Source organism: Tachypleus tridentatus, chromosome 2, assembly GCF_004210375.1.
Source record: "Tachypleus tridentatus isolate NWPU-2018 chromosome 2, ASM421037v1, whole genome shotgun sequence".
Lineage (NCBI taxonomy): Eukaryota > Metazoa > Arthropoda > Merostomata > Xiphosura > Limulidae > Tachypleus > Tachypleus tridentatus.
The window spans coordinates 78689383-78711134 of NC_134826.1; the positions used below are offsets into that span (position 1 = coordinate 78689383).

A 21752-nucleotide genomic window follows, 5' to 3' on the forward strand; every position below is an offset into this window, starting at 1 on the left:
ATGATTCTACTCGACTTTGTGATTGTATAGGTGGGATGTGTTTGAGAGGTGGCCTTGGATGAAGTTGAAAACTAAGCGTAGGAAATCTATTCATGGAAGGTGTATCAAACTAAGCCATTCAGGAAGCACACTTGAATGAAATCGAGGCTACGTTCAGTTATATATAACGACTCGAAGCGTATTTGAAACACTCCAAATAACAATCAAGATGATGATAAACTACATTCTTTTAGCTTTCGTCTTCTCACTTCACAGCGGAGTTTATACCTTTCCGCATATAATACAAGAGGTTATGTTCGAGGAAGGAATGTGTGGTAAGAGATGATATAAGAGTTTAACCGATTAACGAAACTGTTTTCACAGATCACAATTATCCGGATAAAAAAGTAGATGTAAGTAGACAAAATGACAATTTTACGATTAACGGCAATTTGTTTAAAAATCAAAACAATCCAGTAAGAAAGTACGTGGAAAATAACTGAAATGGCGGTTTTATGAGTAACGAAACTATTTAAAGACTAAGTTTTCTTAAATATAATTATTCTCAACTGTCGTTGGTTTTCTTTAGCGCTTTTTTTTTTTTTTTTTGTGAGTCGATTTCATGCGGAGATTTTTCTTTTAAACTTTTCTTCCCAAGTCGCCCTCGGTGGACTCAGCAGATAGCCCGATGTCGCTTTGCTATAAGAAAACATATACACAACCCAAGTCGCTCATTTGCTTTTAAGATAAGATATTAATCAAAAATAAAATTGGCAGTCTATATTTTGTTGTTGTTATTGTTGACTGTTTTCGTGCTGTTTTATATCAATTGCTAAATTAACAACAATGAATTCAAACTCGATACAAACTGTTTTATTCATCCCTAGTGGTCCAGCGATAAGTTTGAAAATTTATAATGCTAAAAACCAAGCAACTGTATCAGTGATGATTTCAGAACAGCTACCACATTGTGTAGCTTTTCCCTTAACAAACTTATTATTCATCCTCTGGTGTTCTTTGCTTATTTTATATAAGGCTTAGAGACTGTATTGGAACGAAAGTACTGTGCATTTTGTGTAAGTTATCCGTTATATTTTGTTTGTTTTTTTTAATTTCAGGCCCTGGTGTTGCAGACAATATAAAACTCAACAGACATCAATGTATTATGAACAGCACATCTGAAATGGTTTGTTTAGTTTTATCGTTGCAAAAGTTATTTTTAAATTTAATTTATTTCTATTCCCATTTAATTATCCGGTGTTTTTCTGTGCATCACAACTAATTTATTATCATTTAAAAAGGATTACATAAGTCTTATGAACTTTCAAATGTTGAACATATGTGTTATTTTCCTCAAATATCATAAATGCTTTATTAAACAAGAGGGGGATTCAGATATTAAATATTAGGTGTGTTTTTTCCACACATGTTCACATACGTTCTTCTAGTAAAACAGTATCATATGATACTCTATTGCTTGCCTACACAATGTCTTTTCAGTTAAAAAGCGTCTTGTGACACATTTTTTGACACATAATTCAAAACATTCACATGAAAGAAATGTTCTAATTACCAACAACGTTTAGAATAATCGTTATTCTCTTCTTTAGGTAAAAAACATAAATAATATGTGACGGGAGGAAATCTTCCCCCAGATGGATGACCTGCAATTTCTGAACAGCGTCTGTACGGATTGTCAGAAGGAGAAAAAGGCAAGCAAGTTATACTGTCTTTTTGACAATTTACTGTGTAATGCGTTATTTTGTAAATATCTGTTGTTATGCTGGAAAGGTTTTCTAAATGTTAATGCTCTCAAGTTAAACTTGATTAAAAACATTAAGCCTAGAAATAAAAAACCTCTTGATAACTGTTAGGACCGTATGAACAAGAAGGCTTTAAAACGCTCATCATAGTACTTATAAGTTTCATAATTCCAGAAGCTGATATCTTGTGTTTTTAAACCGCTAGGTGAGTGTGTTTTCTTATAGCAAAGCCATATCGGGCTATCTGCGGAGCCCACCGAGAGGAATCGAACCCCTCATTTTAGGGTTGTAAATCTGGAGACATACCGCTGTACTAGCGGGGGACAACCCGCTAGGTGATTGCATAAATTGCAAGGTGATTGGTTTTGTAATCCGAATAGCCTACACTTTGGAACTTTGTTCGTGCTGGAATTATTTTGGAACTTTTCGATGACTTGTTAAGTCAGACTGTTAAGTGAATTTGTTTGACTTTGTGCGCATACAAATGCCTTATTTAGCTTTTCTTTCAAATTAAAAATAAACCTGACTCTTTAAAAATACAATAAAATATGTCCTCAAAGTTAATACTCCTTTTTTATTTTGCTACATAAAGAAACAAAACTATCACTGCCAATCACTGTCATTATTTAAATAATTTTTTTGGAGGAATGAACTGTCAAATAAGGGTTGAGGTTTATACAACAAATTAACAAAGACGACCTGGAATGACGTTTTCCCAACCAACAATAAGCTGGTATTAATTCTTAAATTACCAACTTGTTTTGTACTGTTTACAAAACTCAGTTTAAAAAACTAATGGGATTTAAAGGCAAATCTCAAAATATAATAAAATATATTTATATTTCAACGCTTGATGAGGTTTATACTACTCTAAGAGTAATATATAATATGCTCATATAAATATTTTAGTTTATACATAAACTCTACTGGATGATGACATTCTGTTTAAGCTTATGTCTCTGATCATCCTTCCCAGAATGGTTTCGAAACTGATAGTACAAAACATGTACAACTTGTTTAAAGAGTGAGAGAGCAAAAAAAAAAAAAAAAATGTTTACTTAAGCCTAAATTTCACACATTAATCAGTACTTCGATAAGAGTTGGAATGTAGAAACTATTGTCATAAAATTGTTGTTCAATTACAAAGATAATTTAGAAAAAAACAAAGAAATATGTTATCTTAAAGTTAATTATATGTAACTTCCAAAACAACATGAAATATTACTATAAAATGTATATTTTGGTATTTGTACACATTATTCTCATATTTTTTATTTCCTTATTTTTTACAGTTTAAGAAGTGTATGATCCTTAACATGGTAAGAACAATATTTTATTTTAGCTTAGAAATTTATACTTGTTGAAGTTTTTGTACCTAATGTTTATTTTTATGGTAAACTGTCTAGTATTTTATGCAACGAAAATTCGTCACTTATAGTTCAAATTTATAAACATAAAAGAAATGTGAAAAATGAAATTCGTAATTTTCGGAGAATAACGTTATTTACTCTCTATAGTTTCAGCATTATTGTTTCTTGTAGTTAAGCACATAGCTACGTTCTGGGCTATAAGTGCTCTGTCCACCACAAGTATCGAAACTCCATTTTTAGCCTCGTACGCAGGCAGACTTTCCTCTGAGTCCGTGGGCTGGTCGTGCGTCGATGGTTAGCGTGCTGTACTATGAATTTAAGGGTCAGTCTCGTAAAAAGGAGCTTTGCACTTTGGGGAATTCTATGGTTTATAAGAGTGATGGTCATATCCTACTATTAGGTTAGAGCTGCCTAATAACTTGTGCTTCTTACTATTGACTAGCTGCCTTTCTTTCAGTCTATTAGTTGTAAATAACGGACTGCTAGCACAGATAACCTTTATGTAGCTTTGCGCGAAATTTCCATTAAACCATGGTTAGTTTCGCATTACACTAAAGTATAATATTCCGCACTTACTTTGCTGCCACAGAACATATCAAACTTTATAATTTCTGTTACATTATCCACTACTCTTAATTACACTACTTTTCTTTCTCTGTTACACGATTCTCTTACTTTGAGGTTTCAAAACAAAGCTAAATTTTATCAAACTTCGTGTTGATTAAAAACTTCACATAATTTTTCCAGAAACATGCTTAACAAAAAGGAAAAATCTTATTAGTAAGTCTCTTAGTCCTAGCTTATCATTAGTAAGTTACGTAATCCTAGCTTAATATTAGTAAGTTACGTCATTCCTAACTTATTATTAATAAGTCTTGTTAGTCCTACCTCTTTATTAGTAAGTCTTGTTAGTCCTATCTCATTATTAGTAAGTCTTGTTAGTCCTACCTCTTTATTAGTAAGTCATGCTAGTCCTAGCTCATTATTAGTAAGTCACGTTAATCTTTACTCTTCCTACAATAAGTCTGTGTCGTGTTGATTTTGTTATTCTATATAGAGGCTCTTTCAAATTTTGCTTTTCCATAAGATACATGTTAAATATTTATTTGGTGATGCTTGTGTTACGTTGTAATATCTTGTCTACAGCCTTGGCATAACACTATGGATAGCAATTTATAATGATGATGATGATGACATGATGTTAGGATCGAGAATGAAGAGAGGCGTCAGAGAGACAATAATCCAAACATGGATAATGACGGTTAGTTGATGGTTAATTTAACGTATGGAAAAAAGTCTATTCTATAATTTTAAAACGTATTCTCACACTGGAATCTTACTTTAAAATTAGAAGAAACATCAGTGTTTGGAGTTATTTTTTCTAGCTTTGCAACCACTACTTGCCTGTATTTCATAAAACTAATTTTCTGTATAACATATGGCAGCTTCAAAACATTAGTTCTATACGGCCGAATAAATTGGCAATATATATAAGTATATATTTATACATCAATTAGTGTGACTGTTCACATCAAAATATCACTTGGTATGTAAAGAAAGCTTGATCTCGGCAACTTATTGAATACTTAGTTTTATTTTACTTACGGAAGTTGAAAACTGTAAAACAAAACACAATATAATATAAAATATATAATATATATTATTAATACTGGAAATAATTAATAGTTTTACAATCTGTATCTTTAAAAATATTTGACTTTTGTATTTACAGGATTGTTAGAAAATAGAATTATTAAAACTAGAAAATCTAATTTAGGTAAGTTTCGTTATTACCTAAACATGAATCATTTAGATGTTTAAGCTAATTTATTCAATGAACATTTTTATTGTTTCTTTTCCAGAAATGTTACGTCGAGCATCCTGCTATTAATTTTAAGACTAATTGTTAGGTGGGTGTTCCACTTTCATGTGATAAGTCACGAGAATTTGTTACTGCTCAAAAATAAAGTTGAGACTTTAAACCTCGATTGGTACTTTTAGATCTATACGTCATAATAATAATATTTATGTGGAAACCTAGATGGGTAATCAAAAGTAAACTATAAATAATTTAATTAAGACTTCAAGAAGATAAAAAACGAAAACAAATGATAAAAATATCTATTTTAAGGTTATATTGAGAAATACATTGAAATTTACATTTTTAAACTTTTGGTTTATGTAATTTCTTAAGCTGCCACAAAATGTAATAACGTAAACATGACAGTGAGCATTGTAGATTAGTAACAGTTTACTTAAACAATTTTACTACATAGAAATTCCTCATTTTTACCCACTTTGTTTTTTATATATAAGGAAATTTAAATTTAAATTTTATTCATAATGTCTGAAAATTAAATACTTAGGGTAATAGTGTCGTGAGTGAAACAATATGTAGTTCTTTCGCCTTCGAAGAAAACGTACCACACTTTAGTGGCACGGAAGTATGTTTGCGGACTCACACTGCTAGAAACCAGCTTTCGATATACGTGTTGAGCAGAGCAGAGATATCCCATTATGTAGCTTTGTGCTTAATTACAAATAATCAATAAATCCGGGCATATAAATCGTTCACTCGACTCACACTGCAAGGAACCAGCTTCTCGATATACGTGATGGGATGAGCAGAGATATCACATTATGTAGCTTTGTGCTTAATTACAAATAATCAATAAATCTGGGCATATAAATCGTTCACTCGATATATTTCGTTAATTACCGGTTTACAAGTAGAATTTTTAATAATTTCGTTGAGTTCCACATGGTTCAGATATTCCGGCAAGTTGAACGAGAATATGTTTCTGTGTTTGTATTAGGGTGTTCGAAAATAATCGCAGATTTAAAATTTTAACTGTATAGCAATGTTATTAATTAAAATTGGAACATATTGAATCTATACACACTTGCCAACAAGAAACGCGGTTATTTATGCTATGACGATAAAACTCTGAAATCCTAGAACTAAAACATTCTTTACAGCCATTTTCTGCTGATGTTCTGTTCTTGAATCTTTCCCTGTAAAAAGTTGACCAAATGCTTCAAAAAAGTGGGAACCGGTGGACGACACGTCAGTGAAATAAGGAGGATAGGCAATGTTTCGCAGCCCATTTTGTTGAGCTGTTGCAGCGTCATTTGAGCAACGTATGGCCGAGCATTATCATGAAGCAAGGTTGGTCCTCTTCGATTGATTAATGCTGGCATTTTTTCATGCAAATTTCTATGCATTTCTTCCAATTCTTGACAGTAAACTTCTGCAGTGATATTCTGGCCATGGTTAAGCAAGGTGTAATAATACCGGCTACGGACCACCATACAGTGACCATAATCTTCTGTTGGTGTAACTGACTTTGGGATGTGTTTTGGAGCCTTGTCATTGTTGAGTAAATCGCTTTCTGTTATCGTAAAAGATCCAATGTACCAAATAGCTGATTCAAAATTATGGAAATGCCAGCACCCAATCCTTGTGCCATTTCTCGAACAGTTCTACATGGGTTTCTTTCCAATAGGGGGGCCAGGATTTCTATTATTCAAGCTATAAAAACCTTAGACAGCTGAAAGTTCAATGTGGTGTTCGTCATGTTATTTTGTTTCTCTTCCTTTTATCTGATTATTAAATAATTAAGGTAGTCGATCATGATACTTTTATATAATATAGAAAATAAGCGTAGAACATGTTTAAAATATTTCAGCCAAAACATGGAGAAGTTCTAATTATTCTTCGTTTGGTGGGTTAAGGCACTCAACTTGTAATTTGAGGGTCACGGGTTCAAATCCCCGTCACACTAAACATGCTCACCCTTTCAGCCGTGTAGAAGTATAATGTGACGGTCAATCCGACTATTCGTTGGTAAAAGAGTAGCCCAAGAGGTGGCGATGGGTGGTGATGACTAGCTGTCTTCCCTCTAGTCTGCTAAATTAGGGACAGTTAGCGCAGATAGCCCTCGAGTAGCTTTGCGCGAAATTAAAAAAAAACAACAACAAATCAAAACGTAACTTACTTTAAATGTCATTTTTCGGTGAAAAAACATTTTGCTATGGAAATAGTACTCTTAATCACTTTAATTTTCAGCAACAAGTTAATAAAAAACATCATAACACAGTTGACGAATTTAGATTAAATCAACTCAAAATCCTTCGAATTTTAGGTATCACATTTTACCAAACGACTAAAAATGGTCATGACGATTGCTTGGTATTCAGAATTAACCAAACACAAGAAAACAAAACACTTCAAGAATATATATATATATTTCTATACAAATTTATGTGACATTCACATTTGGAAATATATTTAGTAGGCCTCGGCTTCGACTATCAGTTAGGTAGTATGTATATTATTCATACACGTTTGTAACTTAATTTCAAGAAATATATTTATGAAATATCCTGAAATCTAACTTAAGAAATATTTCTAAACATAATGGCTATGAAAAATAACACTAATGGTGTATTTCATTGTTCTAAATATACAACGGTATGTTTATTGTACTAGGCATAAAAAGACTAAAGTATGCTCAATTACATTATGTTATGGTTTAAGTTAGGCCTGGAGACTAGAAGTAAATATCCTAAATTTATTACAATAAAGGTTACGTTAAAGTGAATATATATACTTAGTATTAAAAGAAAGTTTCAGCGAATTAAAGAAAAAAGGTTCCCAGGTTCATTAGGCCTACATTGTAACCAATGCCAGCAGTAGCAATATAACATTAGCTTTTTTTAACTAGTTAGAATTATGATTTTATGCAAATTATGATAAGAGAAGGAATATGCATAGTTTTACGGTTAAAACTATATATATTATTATATATAAGTATAAGCTAGGTCTACTTTGAGTTTTGACTGTTAATAATGTGACGATTTACCGCCAAATCCTATCCTACCAGGGGCGTAGATCCTGGGAGAATGGGGGTATACACCCCCTTCATTTTAGGTGGGAGGTATGATGCATACAACCATCCCTCCCTACAGTTTGGTTTGTTGAATTGTTTTATTGCATCATAGGTCTACAAATTGTGTGTTTGTTCTTGTGATTCTCGTGTTCTTACCAGTCGAATTACATAATTAGTCCTAGATGTAGGCTTTTTCAGTAGCCGAAATGTACATCTTTAATATGAGCGTGCTTCTAAGCTTTTCGATCTAAGCAATAGTTCTTAAGTATCAGTCAGTAGGCCTAAGTATACATGCAAGTATCGTGGCAACAAGATTACTCTGTGACCGCATGTTTACAGCTTTCAGGTTCACGTAATCAGAGATTACCAATTTGCAAATTGAACAGTCCACATAAGTGGTTGCAAAAATCATCCCCCCCCCCATCGGGTGAAAAAAATCTACGCCCCTGAAACCTAGCATCGAAATGCTGTTAGGAGAAATGGCAATCCAAAATGAAATTGCATCCATGCTTGCCCTATATTTAAAAACAACAGAACGAATACAAGCTAATTTAATACATATATTGACATTAAGAGGGGATTACTATATATCATATTATCTCAAACGCTTGACGTTAGGTTGGTTTGTGTTACATTAAATGTCTCGAATGACCAAACATTAGATAATTTCGATTAAAAGGGGCCATCTGTGTACTGAAAAACAAAAGTTCCAACTAATTATGCACGTTTTTATTGTTAAGCGTAAAGCTGTACAATAAACTATCTGAACCAAAATGTACGAATTAGAAATTTTCACTGAATTTTCTTAGTTGCATGACAGTAGGAAAAGGTAGTTACTCCATACACACATTCATCCACAAAGATACTAAACAAAAATTCATTTATTAGAATGTTCAACATATATTTTGTAATAAAATCAAACTACATACACATCGTCATCGGATCCCTTAGTGACTAATAACTAATTGTTTGATGTTATATTTTTGCCGCTATCACGCCCAGTTCAGGTAAAACATTCAGTAATACTTTGAATACCTAAAAACTATTAAACATAATATCCACGTGTTACATATTTTGTTACTTGAAGTCACAAACTTACATCCTTTTTTATAATTATTTAAATGTTTATATAAAGCTTTTAACCGAAGTCGCAATTTTTTCAATCCTGTTACATGATTTAACTGTTTATATAATACTTGTAATTGAAGTCACGTATTTTACACCCTTGTTATCATGATTTAACTGGTTACATAATGCTAATACTTAAATATTTTCCAACCTTATTATCACGAGTTAACTTTTCAAAAAGGATTAAACTGTATATATATAGTGTCTAACAAGTCTGGAACCATGAACATTTCAATCAAATTTACAGAATGTGTTGCACGTGCTGTCTTAACAATTCGAAACAAGTTTGTAGACGGTATTTCAATTCTCTATTGAATGTTGTCATTGTTAGCAGTCCGACACTCGTCACGAATTTGTTGTTTCAGGTGTTATGTGTCCCTGATCTTCTATTTTAACACTGTCCACACCCCCTAAAATAAATTCATAGAAATCAAATCTGAAAATTTGAGAACCCATTTCTGAGGGCCACGTTTGTCAATATCCGAGGAAGATGCCATTCAACCAAGATTGGAAATTTAGAAAAGTTGCAACAACCCAACTTTTAGTTCACTTTGTATAATACTGTAAAACAGTACTTGGGCTACTCAGGAAGAAAGCATCGAAAATTAAGTTTTGGTATATGGTGTTAGGATAAAGATATTGATCACATTGTCAAAACTATGACTTAACACCACACATAGCTAATTCAAGTTATTATACCATTATTGAATTGCATTAGTAATATTTAACTGTTTACAGACTTTTATCTTACTTTTGTACCACAGAATCAAACAATTTCGGTGAATGGGTCTTATTAAGACGTACTAACACATCTTTCAGATAAATTCAAACAAAATAAACTTTTTCATCATACAAAATTGGTTTATATGCTCTGAAAATGTATTTTTTATTTTTTCTACAGAAATGTTAAAATTATTTGTATCTTGAGGAACAATTTTTGATAGTTTGTGTCACCATATATATTAAGTAAACTGTAGGAAATGCAATGATACTTAGTTTTATCCTAGACTCTCGCCTCCCGTTAGTACAGCTGTATGTGTACGGATTTACAACGCTAAAATCAGCAGTTCCATTCCCCTCGGTGGGTTCAGCAGATAGCCCAATGTGGCTTTGTTATAAGAAAGGGCTCAGCAGATAGCCCAATGTGGCTTTTGTAAAAAAGGGCTCAGCAGATAGCCCAATGTGGCTTTATTATAAGAAAACGCACACACAGAGACTCTTTAGTCACTTTATCAACTCTGAATCGAAACAATAAGAAAGTAGTTTTACTTAAATGAAGACTGTAATGAATTATTTATATTTTAAATAATATTAAATAATTCAATATCTGACAGGTAGAAACTTCATTTACTGTTTTCGTAAGTCCACCTCACAAGACACAAGACTACATTGATAAATACAACAATTAATCAGAAAACAAAGACAATTGATAACAAATTATGAATAAACTATCATAAAGTTTCTAAATTTAAAAGTAAGAAAACTATGTATTCTTACATTTGTACAAAATGTTAAAAGTCGTGCCAGTGGAGTAATGAGGTTACTTGTTCAGTAAACGTGCTAGTGATATTCAAACTTGCACCATTCCTCTGGTAATTCAATATTGTCATGTAAAACCAAAAATTGTATCTTGTTAATTATTCTGGTTTGAAAAGAATAAGATATTTTACTCTATTATTTTTCAGTTTCCTCTAGTGTTAACCATATAGGCTATATTGTAAAGATATAAAAATGCCTACCGACATTGAAACATGTCTTTCGTCGTTTGAAACGGCTGTTACCGATTCTACTAGACAAATAAGAATGAAACTTCAACAGGAAATACAGAAACAAGAAATATTAAGAAAAGAATACGAAAAACTAAACCACGAAACAGCGGAACTACAACAGTCCATCTTTCAACTAGATGAAGATACGAGAAACACTTACAAAACTTTTACCACATCGAGAGAAACTTGCGAAGCATTTCGAAGATCAAACGAATTCCTCCGGAACCATGTTAACAGTTTAAAAGATAAACTTGAAAGACAAAACTCGAAATATGTTGAAGAGACTGCAAACATGAAAGCAAATGTGGATCATTATCAGCTGAAATGGAATGAGTATTATGTGAGATATGAAAGACACCCACTGGCACAAAAATTAGCTGAGAAAAAAAAGGAATTAGCGAAAGTGGAAGAGCAACTTAAAATCTACCAATCTGAGCTGAGACAAAGTCAGGCCGATCTTTTTCGTATGAAATGCGAACGAGCTAGAAGAAACAGTGAAGACGTTTTCCAACATCTTGAAAAATTTGTTTTAACGTTAGCTTCAATTAAAGTAGAAACAAACAAGTGTTTGGCTGACATTGCATTAACTAAACAGGAAGTTGGACATATTACTCAGGTCATTAATTCGCATAAACACACTCGAGAAAATTATAAGGTTCTTAGACCATCTTCTCAAATGGAAATCGTTACAGATAACGAACCTTCTCATGTAGAAATAATTAAAAACAACGTAGTTTCCCAAATGAAAATCGTTACAAATAACGAACCCTTTCATATGGAAACAGTTAAAGACAATTTAATTGGTCAAATGGAATTCGCTAAAGACTGCGAATTAAAGGCCATGAATGAAGAGAAAGAGATAGGGCAATCTTCTGTTTTTATCGACAACGGGAAATGTATTGATACAACAGGAACAAAACAGTGTCAGTCATTGTCATACACTCCACGTGTAAACAAACCAAAGCTTACTAAAGAGAACATTTTTCAGCTATTTATTCCACAGTTACCTCTATTACAGGAGACCAAGACGAAAACCTATTCCATAAAAAGCCTTCCACAAGAACAGGAGTTCAAGGAAGTTTCTGACGGGAGGTTCTCAAGCTCCAAGGTGGATGAAGATGAAGTCAGATTAAGTGAATCGTGTGAAAATAGAGATAACATTTCTAAAATAATCAACACCTACCTCACACCATTTTTAAATTCTAACAATTATGAAACACCTAAATGTACAAAGAATACAGCTGATATGATACATGAAACTCAAGATAATGAAGAACAACTTATCAAAGCAAAAGGAGACATGACATCGAGTCCTCACTCTCCTTTAAATTTTATGAAATGCCAGGAAATCTTGAATCAGTTGAAAAAGTCACCAGGTTTTGTATACAAAAGTAGAAGCATGATTCAACAGGATGAAAAGTGTAAAACACAAAACATTCAAAAAGTTCCATCTTCATTTGTTAACAGTTTAGATGGAATTAACCAGTTTCAAATGGAAGTTCGTCAGTTGGATTTGAAACCATCTGATAGATTTGAAGAAAGTTACCAACGATCCTCCGATAAATTAGGAAGTGTTTCAACAGCACAAGAAGAAACTGGGAAACTTTCAGGATCGCACTTCATCACTGATTATCAATCATTAAACCTAACTACTGCAAAAGAAACCCTTTCTGTTACAAATAAAGCCACCTTTCCACAAAAACGAATCAGCGCTGTAGCAGATTCACCAATATCTTCTCAACAAAACAGACCTGCGAATGATGCTGAGTCGCCTAATGAGCCAGATAAATTCAGAGCTGTGATGTTTCAACACCAGAACTATGAAGACACACCTTCGACTTCCTTTTTCCCATCTTCACCAAACCCATCTTTGTTTTTTGATTTCGGAAGTTCAGAAACAACCAAGAAGTTTAATATTTTTGGTTCCACAAACCAGTCATCCTTGGTGCTGGATTTGTTTGGAAGTGGAAATGCTTCACTTGGTTCTTCACAAGCACACAAAGATAATGGTGAATTTTCGTTTTCTTTTACCAGTAAAAACGACAAATCGAGTTCTAAGCTGTTTAACTTTCCCTTCTAAAGCCTTATCGTAGTGTTCAAATTTTCTAATTATTACAACATACTGAAAACGGTTTTCGTATGTGATTTTATGTCCTACAGTTTAAAAACGTGTTATATATTCACATAATTCAAGTATTACATCGAAGTATATGTTTTACGACTTGTTTTACTTATACAATTAAATATTTATTTCATTTTATTCGTTTGTAAGTTTTATATTTATAACTGTTAAATTAAATTTGGTTCTTTTTCAAAAGTTTATTGCAGTTTATTGTTAGTTAACTTTTTATTAAAACCTAAGAAAACTTAATTTGTTTATGTTATTTATTTACATAAACTTTGTCACGAAGGTGAAAGCAAATTTATTAAATACGTTCTATGTATACTGGCTGATAATAAACAGATATCTTTAGTGTTTAGAACGGTTCGCGCCTAGAAGTTTTTCTTTCTGTAATTTTAAGCAAATACGAATTCTTAAAGTTGTTTGTCTTAAAAAAAAGATTAACGTTATCAGGAAAGACAGCCCGAAACGTTGTGAAAATTAAAAACAGCTGTTTCTCATTTACTGTTTTTTTTGTGGCATAAATGTTGTACTTTTATTTCGGTTTCATCGTACCACGTGGTCTCTTTGTGAGCTTTGAACTATGTACATTCATTTAAGGGGTGCACGACCATTTGAATTTTCATTTATTGTGAACATCTGAAACTAGAAAAGATCGACATACATTGGACGTCAGTAAAAAAAGGATTGTTATATGAAAGGTTGAAATATTATACCATTATCACAACAAGGGTAGAATTGTTCATGTGATGTGTAAACCGTTTTCAACGTAACGATAGGCTGGTGTGCGGCAAATTATGCGTTTATAAGCGTAAAAAGGTCTAATCACGCAATTACTCTTAACAGTTAATGAGGCTTTCTCTTTGCGTTGTTAAACTTTTGTCAACATTAACTCAAGTTTCTCGAGCGTGTAATGTTCATTGCACCATTTCATTGTGGAAAACTAGTCTGAGATTTAGGAATGGTTTGATGTCCAAGTACTTGACATGAGCATTTCATTTCGACTTGTCGTTTCTACTAATGGTAGAAATTAAATATTTATATTAAAGTTATTCTCAACTGTAAGTTTGGTCATCTATACAATTTACATCATCTTTAGTTGTGAAGATGGCCCGGCATGGCCAAGCGCGTTAAGGCGTGCGACTCGGAATCTGAGGGTCGCGGGTTCGCATCCCCGTCGCGCCAAACATGCTCGCCCTTTCAGCCGTGGGGGCGTTATAATGTTACGGTCAATCCAACTATTCGTTGGTAAAAGAGTAGCCCAAGAGTTGGCGGTGGGTGGTGATGACTAACTGCCTTCCCTCTAGTCTTACACTGCTAAATTAGGGACGGCTAGCACAGATAGCCCTCGAGTAGCTTTGTGCGAAATGCAAAAACAAACAAACAAACAAACTTGTGAAGATTGAACTGTCGTTACGAGGTAAATTTTAACGATCATTTTCACCTACTGTTAAAAATTCTTAAATTCACGAATAACGTAAGCTATAAACAGCAGTACTTTTTATAAAGATATACTATTTTGAAACCAACTCAAATTAAAGTGATACAGAGAAGATTATTTAAAAGAATTACAGATATTTAAACAATCTGATTCAAAAACAACATGTAAGTAAGAGAAATATGACATCCTGTGTGCATTTTATTTTATACATCAGTGGTTCTTAACCTTTTTCCGGCCCGGCATGGCCAAGCGCGTTAAGCGTGCGACTCGTAATCTGAGGGTCACGGGTTCGCATCCCCGTCGCGCCAAACATGCTCGCCCTTTCAGCCGTGGGGGCGTTATAATGTGACGGTCAATCCCACCATTTGTTGGTAAAAGAGTAGCCCAAGAGTTGGCAGTGGGTGGTGATGACTAGCTGCCTTCCCTCTAGTCTTACACTGCTAAATTAGGGACGGCTAGCATAGATAGCCCTCGAGTAGTTTTGTGCGAAATTCAAAAACAAACAAACTTAACCTTTTTCATCATCTTACCCACTGAGAGTCTCCAGGGTATTACCGTGACCCCTATAATAATTTTTTTTTTAGTGATAAACTTTGCATAAAGGTAGAATAAAACAAAACTATATAAAGATCCTAATTTATTGAAAATGTTACAAATAAATTACCTTGAGAAATGCTACAAGTGCTAAACAAATGTAAAATCCATGGAATTACTGAACATCATACAAAACCTACTTATTCACTCAGTGTGAGGATTGATATTGTTTCGCAGCCAAAAGTACATCACAGCGAGGAGTAGTGCTCGACAGACAACATCTCATGTCGGCGTCAATCACAAGCCTATTGCATGCCGTTGTTTTCAAAGCCATCATTGTTGAGAATCCAGCTTCGTAGCGATAGGTCGAGGGGGACTGGATCAGCATAGTCACTACACTCATCGAAAGAAGAGGATAGTCGTACTTCAGTTTTGCCCAAAACTAGGAAGCTCTTGTTCAGAAAAATCGACTTTCGTCTGAGTATCCTCACGAATTTGAAGAAATTCTACCTTGGCAGCAACATCAGTATCACTGATGGTACTCTCCTTCACTAAAAATGGTCTGAAGATCCACACATCAGTACAGCAGTCATGAAATCCTGGGAAGTAACCTTCGATGGCGTTATTCACTGCCAGAAGATGAGCTGAGATCTCTTCACGGAAACTGCATTCAGCTTCTGGCATAGAAGCCAAGAGAGTTTTCATCTGAGGGAAGAACGTTGTGTCACCGTCCTGAATTCGTTTCTGATAAAGTTGAATCTTACACTTGAACGCTGCCACTTTGTCACGAACCGTGTGCAGCATTGCAAGATTTCCTTGGAGTGAAATGTTCAAGGAATTCACCTCAAAGAAGAAATCAGCCAGGTAGGCAAACTTTGTTACGAAATGATCATCTTGCATCTTTTCATGAAGAAGATTCTCTTTCGAGATACGACCTTGTTCCAACAACATCGTTATGTCCTCTAGAAATTGTAGCACCGATTCAGAACCTTGCCACATACCTCCGTGTGAAACAGAAGAACAGAGAAGTCAGCGCCCATTTCTTCACAAAGCACTTTAAAAACTTTTGAAGTTGTTGCACTCCCTCCAATATAGTCCACAACCTTCACAACGTCTGTGAGCACTTCTCCAAGTGGGAGAGTCTTCATCGCCAAAGCATAACGGTGAATCATGTAATGAGTGAAAATGACATGCAGAGCGACATTTTTCACGAAGGCTTTGAAGCCGGATTTGCAACCAATCATGGAAGGAGCCCCATTTGTACACAGACCAACAAGTGCTTCCCAACTCAGCCCATGTTTAAGAAGAAAGGTTTCTAGGATTTTGAAAATGTCTTCTCCACGAGTTGTTGTGGCCACTGGCTCAGAGAACAAGTACCCCTCCTTCATAACTTCTCTGTCACGATAATGAATATAAACAATCAGTTGGGAACACGAGGCAACATCTGTCGACTCATCCAGTTGCAATGAATACACAGGACTACTCTTCACAGCAGTAACAACTTGCAGCAGAATATCCTCATTCATGTCCGAGATCCGACTTTTGACTGTATCATTCGATAGAGAAATTGCCCTCAACTGGTGTGCCCGCTGTTCTCCAAGAATTGCCTTCGTTGCTTCCAGAATGCAAGGCTGAAATCAGACCTTCACCAATGGTATGAGGATTCTTGGTCTGCGCAATTTCTGGAGCAATTCTGTATGAAGCCTCCAACGCTGCTTTGTTCTGACTAGCGAAGTGACCAGTGGAGTCCTTGCGAATGGTCTTTAGAGAAGCTTCTTTTCGCTTGAAATATTCCAAACTTTGTCCACCAGTTAACTGTGAAGAGACTGTGAAGCGAGTGGTAAAAGGAAACGTACCATGAAACCTCGAAGGGTTATGCAGTTTATGTAGTTGACATCGAGAATTAAGTAAACGCTAGTCTAATAGTACAGATATATGCGATCAGGTATGTGAAGTAACAGATATCATGCAACAAAACACAGTATTAAAATGAAGAAAAAAAAGGCGAAAAATAAACTGAAATTTTTGAGGGGAAAAAAGAAGCTTACTTTTAGGCTTAATTTTTTTTTCGCATCTCAAAGCAACGATAAGATGTATTTTAAATAACAGATTTACAATTAATGTGGAAATGTCATATCATTAGATGATAAGGAATGATCAAAGAAACTTAGAGGATTTCCCTATTTTGTTATCTGTCTGTTTATTTTGTTCTTTACATACACTGCTGGCCAAAATCTTAAGGCCAATGAACATAAAGAAAACAATATGCATTTTTGCGTTATTAGACTCAACCACTTATTTGAGTAGAGCTTCGAAAGATGAAAATAAGAAAAGGGAAAATAAAAATAAACATTTTAGCATTTAATAGGGAAAATATGAACACTATGAAATTAGCCTAAATACTAGCTGGTCAAAAGTTTAAGATCATACCAAAAAGAAGTCCTAAACATGGAAGGAAATGCCCGACAAGAAGTCTAAGTTGTAAGTTGAACGGCCGTCATTGCGAATAACTGCAAACATTCGCTTTGGCATGGTCAATATAAGCGTTTGCAGAAGGCTGGCTGGAATGTTATTCCAAGTGGTGAAGATGGCTTCACAAAGATCATGCACTGTTTGGAATAAACGTCCATTTCTATAGACTTCCCTTGCCATCCACCCACAAACATTTTCAATGGGGTTCAGTTCGGGAGAACACGCTGGATGGTCCAAAGGAATCACGTTATTCGCCATGAAAAAGTTCTTTGTCCTGACATTGGCATTGGGGATTGCAGCGTTGTCCTGCTGAAAGATTCAGTCATTTCCACACAAGCGAGGGCCTTCAGTCAATAAAGATGCTGTCTCCAACATACAATGTAGCCAGCTCCTGTTTGATGCCCTTGTATAATCTGAAGCTCCATTGTTCCATGGAAGGAAAAAGCATCCCAGATCATGATGGAACCTCCTCCACTGTGTCGTGTAGCAAATGTCTCCGGTGGGATATCCTTATCGTGCCAGTAACTTTGGAAGCCATCTGGACCATCCAGGTTAAATGTTTTCTCATCAGAGAACAAAACCTTTTTTCACTTTTTTACATTCCATGTTTGGTGCTTCTCAGCAAAGTTTAACCGAGCTGTTTCGTGCTGTAAAAGGAGGGGTGGTCTTTGAAGACGTTTACGATTTTTAAAGCCTTTCTCTCGTAGATGCCGTCTTATTGTTCTTGAGCTGCATTCTGCGTCCATAAGGGCCTTAATCTGGTTCGACGATCGGCTGGTATCTTGCCGGACAACCCGTCGAATCCTCCTGCCCAACGCCGGAGAAATTTTCTTGGGCTGACTACTTGAAATTCTCGTTCCGTATCTCTCGAGGTCTTTTAAGAAATTTGCAACAGCAGTTTTACTACGCCCAATATCACCAGCGATGGCACGTTGAGAGAGACCGTGCTTTTGCAGCCCGACGATTCTGCCACGTTCAAACTCTGTCAACTTTTTAGCCTTTGCCATGTTTTTACCCAATGTTACACAGGATTTGTCAGTGGGAGATATTGACAACGCTAATGCTTGGACACAAATGACTAAATTTTGTTACTTGTTTACCGATTAATGCTTCTTTACAGTACGGTCTTAAACTTTTGACCAGCTAGTGTTTAGGCTAATTTCATAATGTTCACATTTTCTCTATTAAATGCTAAAAAGGTTTTTATTTTCCTCTTTCGAAGCTCTACTCAAACAAGTGGTTGAGTCTAACAACGCAAAATGCTTATTTTTTCTTAAACGTACCTCTTTATATATTCGTCTTCCTCACTCCTGTCATTGATAGATCTTCAACTCACTAATTATACGTAGATTAAAACTGGGGTTGAAATATTCTAATGCTCAATTTCAACTCGTTATAAAAAAATTACGAACACTCGCTACCTCATTTCTTTGGTCAATCCCCAGAGATAATACCTGTAGTTTACGAGAAATTGTTGAGCACTAGTAACCCTGGGTATCTGCGAAGTTTATTGACAGCTGTTTTTTTTTTTTTTTTGGAATTTCGCGCAAAGCTACACGAGGGCTATATGCGCTAGCCATTCCTAATTTAGTGTAAGACTAGAGAGAAGGCAACTAGTCATCACCACACAACGCCAACTCTTAGGCTACTCTTTTACTAACAAATATTAGGATTGACCGTCACAATATAACGCCCCCACGGCTGAAAGGGAGAGCATGTTTGGTGTGACGGGTATTGGCAACTGAAAAGGTTTGTAAAAATATTTTGTAGTAACATATATCAAATAAAACATTCTTTCAAAGTTATATTCTGTATATTTTTTTTAAAAATGTGTATTTCAGTTTGGGTCTAGTTCATTATTGTATTAGGTTGAGGAATAATTCGTGAGCGTTTTTAAATAATTTCATTCAAGCATTACATGCAAGACTATACAATACTTCAATGCATGAACACATTACACCCAAAACCCAAAACATTTATTATGATACTTTATTTCATGTAATACCTAGGTATATAGTATGCATTGTTTTAAACGAAATTGCAAGAAATTAAATGCGAAAAGCAGATGGTGTCGAAAATGCTCGATTTTATCCACTTGACATTCCATTTAATGAGCTAAAAATGAAAACAAAAATTAAAGACATATGAAATCAAACACACCATCTATTAGAGCAAAAAATTATCTACCAAATGACATGAAATATTTTGCGAAAGCGTTTCATTTATGAATATATTTTTAACTTGAAAAAACGCTCACGAATTATTCCTCAACCCAATAGTTTATATAAACTAGGTCATTAAAAAATTTAGCATTACTATGTGATCAATATTTTGGTTTGATCTTCAGTTATGAAGTTAACCTGTCCGATATCGCTAATGGTAATCAGTATTTTGGTTCAGTCTCTATTGTGAACTGAATCTGTTCAATATAGATCATAGCAACCAACGTTTCGATTCATCATCCTGTCATCAAGTAAAATACTGTTTGTTGAGAAAAAAATTGCGAAGTCTTAGTTTCTAGAGAATTCCTGTAAGAAAGAATTTCGGGCTCTTTGATTTAAAATTACATATGCATTAAGAATAGCTGGTTACACAATAACCAAGAAGCATCTATTTTCTTATACTGCGAAAAACAGAAATAGGTAGGAGGACAAACAATATATATAAGTATACCTGCAAGGACACCTCCAAGTTTAGGCCTTGTAGATCTCACGAAACCTTACTAACACCAAACGGGAATTAATGTGAGATACTACAGTAATTAATTAAAAAAAAAGACAAAAAGTTATTATCCAATTTGCCAATAAAATAGATAATCTAAATAAAACAAAAGTTTAAAAAATCAATGTCATTTTCAAAAAGTACACAAATAAGCTCTGTGCGAATTAAAAAAGTCATGGCATGGTCTAGTTGTTATATTTAAAATCGCCGATTTAGACATTCGCAACCTATCAGCCAAGGTAGTGGATTCTTTATAATACTCTCTTGTATAGGAGCTGGCGTTATTGTTGCCGAGTGGTTCCCTACCCAGCGATTTACATGGAGAACTCGATCGAAAGTGTTACTCTGACGAAGAGATAAAAATGAAGACGTTATTTTTCTCTTCTAAAAAACAGTAAAACATTTACATATTATCTGAAATCAATAACGAAAGCTGAAATACTCTGAAAGAATCAGAACCCCGTGGAAAGAGTTAAGCTAGATAATAGACTGGACTACAAGTTTATTTCTAATAATGTTGGACAGCTTATCTTTCTTATCAATACACAATAATTAACTTCCATGATGATATATGCATATACGTAAATTTTCACTCAAATAATGGGTTAGTGTAGAAGAGAAATGTTTAAACACACAACGCATATAATAGATACTACGACGCTATATGTGGACCACTCCTAACCTTTTACAATGCTTGTGATAATTTTCTGATGATATTTGGAATTAAATAAAAACAGTATATTTCAATAACATGTAGTGAATCAAAACACTTATTGGGTCATAATTAATATTTTAAACATACTGTAGAATGGAGTAATGCATAAAAATAAGTTGGTAGTATAAAGTATATAAAACCAAGAAATTCCTACAAGTATAGGGTGACAATGTGATAAAATGTCATAAAACAATACACTACTACTGATGAAACAATTTGTAACTCTGAGTAAGTTCTCTGAAATTATCTTTAAATATTTAATCTCCTCTTATCAAATAAAAAAATTCTATTGTCTAGACTAAGCTCACTATCACTATTGGGCTTGGCATGGCCTAGGGCCTAGCGCGTTAAGGCGTGCGACTCGTAATCTGAGGGTCGCGGGTTCGCGCCCGAGTCGCGCCAAACATGCTCGCCCTCCCAGCCGTGGGGTCGTTATAATGTGACGGTCAATCCCACTATTCGTTGGTAAAAGAGTAGCCCAAGAGTTGGCGGTGGGTGGTGATGACTAGCTGCCTTCCCTCTAGTCTTACACTGCTAAATTAGGGACGGCTAGCACAGATAGCCCTCGAGTAGCTTTGTGCGAAATTCCAAAACAAACAAACTATCACTATTATTTCCGACTGTTGTTTTATATAAATACCTTAAAGTACTATCTATACAAAGTTAATAATGGTAGTATGAGAAGGATGATTATTGAGATTTAGAATATTTCACCTTTTTAATAGTTTGGCGTCGAAATCTGTATTTTCTTGTTTTATGAAAGATTCCCTTAAGCCAGTGTTTTGGTTTTCTACACCCTCTCGTGGTTAGACAAAATTGCTCCTGTCTTATAATACTTCATTCGCA

General features: G+C 34.5%; 3 protein-coding genes and 1 long non-coding RNA gene across 4 annotated transcripts; 1 reads left to right on the plus strand and 3 right to left on the minus strand.

The window, feature by feature from the left end:
- The first annotated feature begins 202 nt into the window (after positions 1-202).
- Positions 203-5100, plus strand: LOC143244304 (uncharacterized). The gene is made up of 6 exons (XR_013025018.1): positions 203-314; positions 1098-1165; positions 1590-1691; positions 3035-3061; positions 4259-4373; positions 4975-5100. It is a non-coding gene; the product is annotated as an uncharacterized LOC143244304 (long non-coding RNA).
- Positions 5101-6085: 985 nt separating this feature from the next.
- On the minus strand, positions 6086-10742 carry LOC143245536 (histone-lysine N-methyltransferase SETMAR-like). Its single transcript, XM_076491900.1, has 2 exons — positions 10709-10742; positions 6086-6504 (listed from the first exon to the last, which is right to left on the minus strand). Exons 1-2 carry the CDS (start codon positions 10740-10742, stop codon positions 6086-6088), a joined length of 453 nt encoding a protein of 150 aa, XP_076348015.1.
- A 4682-nt stretch (positions 10743-15424) lies between these two features.
- Positions 15425-15949, minus strand: LOC143245537 (protein FAM200C-like). The gene has a single exon (XM_076491901.1). The coding sequence runs from the start codon at positions 15947-15949 to the stop codon at positions 15425-15427; it is 525 nt and encodes a 174-aa protein (XP_076348016.1).
- An 11-nt stretch (positions 15950-15960) lies between these two features.
- On the minus strand, positions 15961-16524 carry LOC143245538 (protein FAM200C-like). The gene has a single exon (XM_076491902.1). It carries the CDS (start codon positions 16522-16524, stop codon positions 15961-15963), a length of 564 nt encoding a protein of 187 aa, XP_076348017.1.
- Positions 16525-21752: the final 5228 nt, after the last annotated feature.